The sequence below is a fragment of the Argentina silus genome (genome assembly GCF_951799395.1).
Source record: "Argentina silus genome assembly, chromosome: 16".
Classification (NCBI taxonomy): domain Eukaryota; kingdom Metazoa; phylum Chordata; class Actinopteri; order Argentiniformes; family Argentinidae; genus Argentina; species Argentina silus.
This window is the reverse complement of record NC_139670.1, coordinates 15,033,709-15,043,743: the sequence shown is the minus strand read 5'-3', so window position 1 is coordinate 15,043,743 and position 10,035 is coordinate 15,033,709. Positions and strand designations below refer to the sequence as shown.

The window sequence follows — 10,035 nt, the reverse complement described above, 5'->3', positions numbered from 1 at the left end:
ACTCTGGCAGCTGCTGAGCCATACTGCCTGACTTTCTCGTTGACACTGGGTCTCCTGGCAGGGGAGTTGATGGACAGTGCACCAACTGTCAGGGCATCAGAGGAAGAACAGGAACAATGGTGAGAGCTAGACTTAATAAGGTAGCGGAGAGCAATGACACAAAGCAGAATGAACTGTGGCGCCACCATCTGGGTTTAGAGCACTATTGCTTTTTGGGCTCAATATTCAGCAGCGGTCTGTTTTATCTGCTGAGGGCCAGTGTGGCCACACCTGATTCAATTTATAAATATCTTGATTTATTGGAACTAGCCTCCAATGAGAATATGTCTTACCTGGAAGAATAATATCAAACCAAATAGATGGATTGATGCATGATGGATTGGTTTGTGAAATCAAATCAGATAAAAATCAAGTCAGAGGGAACAAATAAACACAAGGAGATCAAAACAAGGTCGAGGGTAAGTTTTATCTAACCAAGCATCTCTGAGAGTCAACTCCCACACCTTCTTATCCTATGAGATCCCAATAGCTCCACCAGCAGTTTGCAATTTAAAGCAGCTTTGAGTGATCAAAACGTTAAACATACAGTACACACACATAGGCTATATAAAGAGGTAGCATATCATGCTAGTATCTTGGAGGCAATCCAGTCGATGAACAGGTGGACGTTGGCATAGACGCCCGGCTTGTACTTCTTGCCACAGCCATCACCCCAGCTCACTACGCCACTGACAAAGTAGGTCCCGTTTTGCTCACACACCAGAGGGCCACCAGAGTCCCCCTGAAGAGAGACAGGGCAGGTCAGCTTCACCACTCACACAAAGCAATTACAACACACGCACACACACGCACACACACACGCACACACACACACACACACACACACACTTACTGTATGACATATATACTATATATTGTGAGTCATTGAAGGAGACACCCTCTAACACACACACACACACACACACACACACACACACACCTGGCAGGAGTCCACCCCTCCCCTCAAGTTGCCAGCGCAGAACATGCTGTTGTCCAGTGAGTTCCCATAGACCTCTGGAGCCTTACAGCGCTCCTGGGAGATCAGGAGAACACGTGCGTCCAATAGCTGACTGGTACCATACTTCTCTGAAAGAGAGAGAAAGGTAGAGAGGGAGAGGGAGAGAGAAAAAGGGAATTTGACTAGACGTAAAGTCATTACATTACATTACATTTTTGACATTTAGCGGACGCCTTTATTCAAAGCGACTTACAACAAATACATTTGTCTAAGTAAGTGAATCATCTATCCATCAGTCATCGAAAAATTAATCTATGCAAGGACCATTGGCTGTCAATGTGAAGGTTTTCTTTTTTTTTTTTTTTTTAATTGTATTTACAGTAGAGAGAAACTGTACAGGGCGGTAGTGGGGATGAAGAGGTCTTTAGAAGGGACAGTCAAGATGTAGCCTGAAGAGATGGGTCTTCAGTCTACGGCAGAAGATAGTTATAGGTAAATTTATGGTACTATATGGTCAAACGTCAGCATTTTGCTAGTTACATCCAGCGCAGTAGTAATATTTCTCGTTATCTCCATAGTTAATGTGTATCATCCCTTTTGTGTTGACCTGGGATAGATGGCATTACCAGAGGTGAAAAGTGCTGGCTTCGGTCAACATACAGTAGGCAACCACAACCCAAATAGTCCTGAGAGGACCACTTGTGCTATCCTGCCCAGTTGAGGTTGAAGTCAACTCACAAACCATGAAAGACTACAAATACACGACTTGTGGAAGGGGGTTCAGATTGATTATTTAAATGGTGAGGATGAATACATTACCATTCTGCTTTCCAATGTAAATGCGTGATTGTATGGGACTAGTTGAGTCTGACAAAGGTGTGTCAGACGCATATCCGGCTGCAAATGTTTTCAAACATGTTAGCTTCGGAAACATTATTCCCTTTAGAAACAGGTCTGTTGACCTCAATGGCACTTCCAAATGAAGGTTCGATAAAAGAAATTCTATAAGTAATGGGCCTTGCTCCCTCGCTGCTACCTATTCACTGGTGTTTGATCATTGATAACGACAGGTGGAAGGATGTATTTGAAGAGGGCCTTGGAGGCTAAGCACGGCCAAAGAAGAATATTCCGTACGTGTCTCGGTGGCGCCCCATCCTGAGATGACACACTCCGTGCCGTCGGGGAAGCGCTGGTTGGGCAGACAGGCCGTCTTCACGTACCGTGTCTCCTTGGCACATTGTCCACCAACAGCCTTCAGCTTGAGTAGTGCTACACAGGACAGACAGAGCACAAGACACAACAAGATTTCAGTTGTACAGTATGTATTTGTCTATGACTAGACTCTATGTGGTCCTGTGTGGCTCAGTTGGTAGGGCCTGGCACTAGCAATGGTTAGGTTGTGGGTTTGAGTCCCGCTGGGACCATATGTATACAAAACATGGATGCACTTGGATAATGGCATAAGGTGTATAAATAGACGTGTAACTCCAGTTGGGTATCTAATTCCAGTAGCTAATGTATTCATCTCCATTTGCATCTGTCCCAGTTGTGTGTGTAACTACCGATGTCATTGTACACAGCTTGGGGTTCCTCCCTGTATTTCTCGTGGACGATGGCTTTCTCCACCTCGATGGTCTGGTCATACTCCTCATCCTTCTCTATGTTCACTCCTCCAAGGACCACTCTCATATCGAAGTTGCTATTTCTGTAAAACACAAGACCCCAACACACATCAGTGTGCTTCCTATGTCAGTGTGCAAAATACAGTCAGTAGCAGGTCAATGTTATTTGTTATTTTATTAATATTCTGCCTGGTAGAATAAAGCATTGATGGTATACCAATGGAGCGTTATCAAACATGTTACAAATGTTTTACTTGCTTGTTTCAATTATGCATATGCCTTGTGGTCTCTCCAATACTTGACAAGGTGTGCTATCTTGAACACTAAAACAGGAGGCAAATGTCCTCAATAAGGGCTAACCCAGTACCTACAGAAAATTAGAGACCTCTTAAAGTGATTGAACAGTATAATTTGTATAATTTCAGCCTTTAGTTCTAAAATAGCAATAACCCAGTAAAAATGGGTCCCCGTCGCGTGGCCTGCAGTCTGTGCGTGTCGGTGCGTGTGCGTGGGATTCTACTGAGGCCAAGCCATGGCCACGCCAGCCAAGCTACAAACCCAAAGTGACTGGCAAAGTGCTTCAAAATGGCTGCTGTGGCTGAATAACGTAAGACAGTGATTCAATCCATCATATTTGTACAAACAATACGTTGACCATCCAGACCCAAAACAATTTAGAATTCTAGAAGAAAAGTGCATTGTCACAAAGATCCCCCAGCATCTCTTTAAGCCAACTCCAGATACAACACCTGACAAACTGCATTCTAAAACCGGCAGAAACCACAGCGAAATGCATGGGTCATTTCATTGAAAAAGTATTGTTCGACTAGAAAGTAATACCAGAAAGTATGATTTTTTACTAGTCAATCACATTAGAAACAAGGTACCAGTGTTAACAGGACCGTAAAATAAAGGGTTACCAACTTACATGCAGTGAGCAGCAGTGAGAACCCAGCAAGGCTCGATCAGGATGCCTCCACACATGTGGTTATAGAGCACATCTCTGCCTTTGGGTCTCCTCTGCAGGGACACCTGCCAGGGGTGGGCACCAGGGAGAGACTTCCCACCCCCAAAGATCCTGGCAGTACGGCCAGGCTGGGGCTTCCCACACTGGGAGAACTGAGCAGCGGGGATGTTTGGTGAGGTTGGCAGAACTGGGAGGGGAGCTGATCAAAGGAAAGACCATGAGAGAGTGTTTAGGTGAGGTGTGTGTGTGTGTGTGTGTGTGTGTGTGTGTGTGTGTGTGTGTGTGTGTGTGTGTGTGTGTGTGTGTGTGTGTGTGTGTGTGTGTGTGTGTGTGTGTGTGTGTGTGTGTGTGTGTGTGTGTGTGTGTGTGTGTGTGTGTGTGTGTGTACCTGATCCGGAGCAGCTCCTGACTTTGCAGTAGTCCCACTTCAGTTTGCCTTGTTGTTTGACAAAGCACCAGGGTTTGTCATCTCCATCTGGGTTTCTGATAGGGAGAGGGGAGAAGTATTGATAGGGAATACATCTTAATCACAATACACTGCAGGAAGAAAGAGAAGTTGTATTTTGTCATAAACTTGTTTCTATCTGTGTAACTATCTGTGTTTCTTTACACAAACAAACACACATATAACACACACACACACACACACACACACACACACACACACACACACACACACACACAGTGGTCGCACCTGCAGTTGTTGTGTGGTCCAATACCATCAAAGCCCTGGTACTCTTTAAAGGGATCTGCCCCTTTCTCCACAATGAAATAGGCATTCCAGTGCAGACATTCCTCCCCCTCCTCCGTCTCACTCACCATGCCACGGTAGTCCTCTCCATTCATCTTATAGCAATCATTAGGGCCTGGAGACATGGGAAATGATTTGGTCAATTCATGAATTTAATTGAAATTCCACGAATGGTAAAATGAGTATTTATTTACAATGACTTTGCAATTGATTGAACATTAATGAATGAATGAATGAATGAATGGATGAATCCCCAAGTAATTATTGGACCATAAAACAAAACATTAAAAGTAAAGCATGTAAACCAAAATGTTGCTGCCCCCCCGAAAATTTGAAAACCTACAATATGCAATATACATTTTCTAATAGCGGACAATAGTGTGCATATCTAAAACAAAACAAATGGTACATAGAGGCCAATGCTTGTGGCCTGGGGTGGTCTAGTGGTCTAGCACCGAGGCCTACAGTGCACACAAATGCCCATGTCGACATGGGTTTGAATTCAGCCCGTGCTCTGCTGACATGCCCTCTCCTCCTGTCTCTATCCAATAAAAATATAAGAGTGGGACTGCCCCACTCAAAACAATAGCCTAGAAAGGCCAATGCTGGACCATGACACCAGATATTAGAAAGCTCTTTGTTTGGACCAAAACAGCACTCTCCTCTGAATATTCTTGATCAACGTAATTTATTGACTTATACCAATTGATCATGGCCATTAAGCACTATTTTAAAGATCAAATCATTTCATATACTGGACCTTTAACTTCAATTGTAAAATGTGTTGTTCCAAAGGTTATAAGTGTATTTACCGACTTGGCAGTACTTCCCACTGTATCCATTAGGGCAGGCACACTGGAAGGAGGCCCGGCTGCTGCCCTTGGTACATGTGCCTCCGTTCAGACAGGGGCTGGGTCTACAGGCAGACGCTGGCAATACAAACCAGGGACACACTCTTCAACAGCAGATCATAAATGACACGTAAACACAGTAAATAAAACACTTTGTATCTTGTAATTAAAGAAAAGAGACAGTGAAACTCCTAAATAGCTTTGATCACCTTGAAAAACAAACTGCACCTTACAATGAAATACAAACTTCAGATGTCTTGACTTATGGAAATACAATTCATGTAACGCGTGTTTCTGTTTGGTCAGATCAAATCCTTCATGCACATTTTGGACATCTTTTATGGGTGAACACACTCACATCTCGTGCATTTCGGGGGCCTGTATGGATGCTTGCACTTGCACTCGTAGAATGGTGCCGTGGATGTGAGGAGACACTCGCCACGGCCACACTTAGCGTCCTTGCAAACGTTTTTCACTGAAACCCCAAAACAACAGTGAGTCACTATGTTCACGCTCACAACCATCCATGGAGATCCAGGAGGAGGAGCAAAAAATGTTTCTGTCAAGAAGAATGTTGAAACGATGTTGGGGATCACGTACCTTTCTGACATGTTTTCCCTGTGTAGGGTTCAGGGCAAGAGCATACAAATTTGCTATTGGGAAGAGTGTCACAAAGACCACCATTGTGGCAAGGGTTTGGATCACATTTATCTGAAAAGAGATGGTGGAAAGAGAAATGAGCTGTAGCCCAGAGCCATGCCATATACTGGACATGTCTGTATACAGTATGACTCCATGACGCCATAGCAGGATAGTATGCATCTATGATATGCCAACAGTTGTCATTAATCAATCAAAAGCAAACTTTTGTTTTGTCATAATGCCTAGATAGGGTAGTCATATACATGACTTAGTGTATAGCTTGACATTCCATTCCATTTATTTATTGTTATTTTTTTACCACTTATGTCATATTGCGCCTGCTATGAATCTGTTACTGTATGTACTGTAGCACTGAAATTGCGTTAAGTTGCAACCAGTGACGTAGTGATAACAATAATAGGTGGGAAAATAATCATAATCATTCATCGTAATTAATCATAATCTACGATTACATGCAATGACTCAGTTGGTCCGGGGGTCTCTTACTGTCGAAGAGTTCAAACAGCCAGTCGTCAACATTATCACTGTAATCAATTGCTGGTATTTCAGTGATCATCTCATAGTCGTATAAGTCGTCATAACCTGTCAGGGAGAGAATACAGAATATAGCATGAGCACTACTGTAAAGGTCAGGGTCTATCAACTCTGACCCTGAGGGTTAGGTTAGTTGACTCATTGTATATGCAAGGTTTCATTTCTAACAGTAACTCAGCTGATCGTCAAGACCCAATTAACTGACAGAGGTTGAATGATTGGAATATATTCCAGGCCACTTTTCTAAAAGCTGGCATGCTTTTGTATTCAGACACTATTTCTAACACAGATGATACTGACTGTCTTTCAGGTATGTGGAAATTGGTTGTCCTTATGCCCGTATGCTTGTATGCCTGTATGTTTGTATGCCTGAATATACACATACATATTTACACAGATACAGATAAATACTGTACGTTATAATATGTTTTACCGAAGACTGTTTTGCTATGGATCAACTAGAGAGCCCTAGTCACCTGAGTTAGATACAATTACATGAATCAGCTATAATAATGAGTGGAAGTTTGCTTACTATAAACGGTATCATCTTCGTGAATTGTCTGCAATCACAACAAACAAGTGTTTCAGATGTGTTAGCAAGTATCTGGATCGATGAGGACACCATGAATGTCAAAATGAGAAAATCATAAATAGGCTCCAGTTATTCTAAGAATTTGAGTACATGGTTATGTCAATGAGAAAAACGATAGAGGTTTGTGGACATGAAAGGATATGAGTCTTAGGACAATTAAATCAATCAAGACGTCAATGCTCTTTATGCATTGATGGAGATACAGAGTAGGTCCACAAAACATCAGCTCGACCACATTAAGCTGAGGGCTGGGTCGAAGAAATTTAGAGAAATTCAGAACTCATGCACTCATGTGACTGTGTGACGGGTGTTTTAAGCATAGTTTAAAGCTATACAGTGTTTGTTTAATTTCTCCTGGAGAAAACAACCTTAAATGTGATGGGGGAAGACAGTTGTACAGTATTAAGCTCAGGAGGCATCTATAAGTAATACTATGAGAATCAATGGGTACATATACATAGAAAAAACCTGACTTCATGAACCACAGGTGTACTATGTAGCATTTCAATGATCATTTCTACTGTCTAAAAATAGTCTCTTATAATATAATAGTGTATACTCACAAATGAGCCATCTTATGGACAGTTGAATAATACAATTCAATATTTGTTTCATTTGTATGTCTCAAATTTGAGCTTAATAAGTTGTGATACTTACAACGAGGCTGTCCCGTCCCTGCACTGTGAACACACACAGGCTTAGGAGTAAGATCACTGCTGATACCATGATAATGTGTGTACTGAACACACAGCAACAGAATACTGTGGACCAGTGAAACACTCTACTTGGGGCCCTTATAATGAGGACCCCTACCTGTCAATCATTACCTGCCTGCATTGATTCCTCTGTACTTCAGGATTCTTGGGCCATGACCGGAACATGTGACCCATGCTCTGGTATGAAGGCATCAGGCTTTGTACACCAAGGGTCAGTAAGAGCAGTTCGCTACAATATTCCATAATATAAACAGTTAAAAGTTTAGTATTGTGGTGAACCTCAATGACACCTAATCAGAGTAATTGCTCTGACCCAGACCTACTTGAGGACTCTGGCAGAGCCTCTGGGAAGAGCTCTGTTCCTGCACTATGCCAATGATTCCCCCTGTGGGCTTCCCACGTCTCTGAGAGTGAAGTAGCTTTTAACCCAACCAGATTCGGTGTTAAATGTTGCTTACTGTCCTAGTCCCGTTAAATGTGTTTAGTTATTAGTCTTCTAAAATACGACTAGTGTGGGATGCAGGAGGGGTCAGAATGGCGCTACTGTTATTGAACCGTGTTAAAGGGGCAGAGCCCTTAGTTTGCAGTGAGGCCGATGTTTGGAGTGTATTTACTAGTCTAGCCTCCAAGCCTTCGTTACGTGTGTCGTGTGCCGCGTCTATAGCACTTTGAATGTGACATTGACCCCTATTGCATGTTTAGTCCACAGGCCTGACTCACATCTAGTGGCCTATTGGCAGGCTCAGTATCTTCCCACCCGCTACTCATACTGTCTGATGAATTGTTATTTAATAATACTTGCTGCTGTATTTCTAAACCCTGTGTTTGTGTGTCGATGTGTTTTGACGACCATACCGGCTTACTCTGCTCAATCCAGTATCGAGCTTTAGGTACAGTCCACGAACACCACCCACGCAAGCAGAGACGGCCATTGAGGTTGCAACATTCTACGCGTAAAGCGTGTGGCCTTACATGCGTGTGACATGCGTGAGGCTGACTTTGTATGCCATTTTCGAGGCCACGTCTAGCTTACTTACTATAGTCTTGTCTTAAACTAGTGGTAAAAATCTGGATTGTGCATCTCTGTCTGGTCCAGTAAATTGATTCTCCTTTAAATCACATCGTGTTGCACTAATGTATATTCTGTGTCTGTATGCAACATAAAACTAGGTTGTCCATTAGCAGCCAATGGCTATCGTTTTAAAGATGCTGTGGTCAGCAGTTTATTGTCAGTGTTTGTCTACATTGTGTACATTATTTGCCTGAGTTAGACTCTGAACCGATCAAAGATGCTACAATTACACAAGCTGTGCTGCGTAAGCTCTCTATGCAAACCATTGCACAACCATAATATTGATATGCCTTTTCACTCCCATGTCATTTGTATGGTGGCATTGATGTTATAGTATGCCTCCATTTCACCTCTTATGCTCAATTCTCACCACAAACTTGTCAATTACAGGTTTTTTCCCTCTTTTTTTGTTGCCTCTTCAATACTATTTAGACACTATCCTAGTATTTCTTGTGTGAACTGCCTAATGAAAAGGAGAACTCATCTTGGTGTGTTCTGCTTTGCTGCGAGACTGAGAGAGACACATGAGAAATGACACATGGACTAGATTTAGAACTAATGGAGCGATCATACAAAAAGAGCCCTAATCAACAAAGACAGCAAACATCATACCATCAGCATGGTCCTCCAGGTGAACACCAGGAGATACACCACTGTAGCTATCTGAAACATTGGTCCAGCAGGCTGCCATTTCTCCAGTAGAGTGAAGAAGAAACTGAGATGAATAACATTCACAGTCAACAAATGGTGAGGAGGATAACAAGGAATTTGTCATGTCCTCCAATCAGGGGAAGGGGTGGTAGGAAAAAAAAGGATTCGAAATGATGCACGCAATGCTACCTGAGCATAACTTGAATTCTATCTACCGATTTAAAGCTGATCTATCCTTTAAAAAAACACACACACCAGGAATTCAAAATTCACATTGAGCAGAGTCAAAAGACAACTCATTGAGGCTCATGCCTTCCATCAACTGTCAACATCTTGTACAAACACATACAAACCCCGGTCTAAAAACAACTCCAAGCAATATGGTGGCCGCTTACACCTACAGTACAGTATTTGATTTGTTCACATCTGCAAACACTGAAGGGATTGGAGCTCGGGAGAAGGGGCTATGATTTCAGACTGGGCCCTTTAGTGTCCTCACTGTCCTGCTATATTGCTCGTAGCTATTCAGTTCAATCAGATCAAGCCAAAGAAAAAAGGGCTGACTTTCCTTTTTTGTCTATTTTCCTTGTTCATTAAACGATAGTAAATGATTATCTCA

General features: G+C 42.6%; 1 protein-coding gene across 1 annotated transcript; it reads right to left on the bottom strand.

The window, feature by feature from the left end:
• Positions 1-622: 622 nt before the first annotated feature.
• LOC310817568 (hyaluronan-binding protein 2-like) lies at positions 623-9,456 on the bottom strand (the record flags this gene model as incomplete). The annotated part of the gene is made up of 11 exons (XM_083688204.1): positions 623-781; positions 980-1,125; positions 2,132-2,266; positions 2,560-2,702; positions 3,548-3,773; positions 3,975-4,069; positions 4,281-4,452; positions 5,150-5,266; positions 5,547-5,663; positions 6,338-6,433; positions 9,378-9,456. The coding sequence occupies 11 exons, from the start codon at positions 9,454-9,456 to the stop codon at positions 623-625; spliced, it is 1,485 nt and encodes a 494-aa protein (XP_083544330.1).
• Between the last annotated feature and the right edge of the window lie 579 nt (positions 9,457-10,035).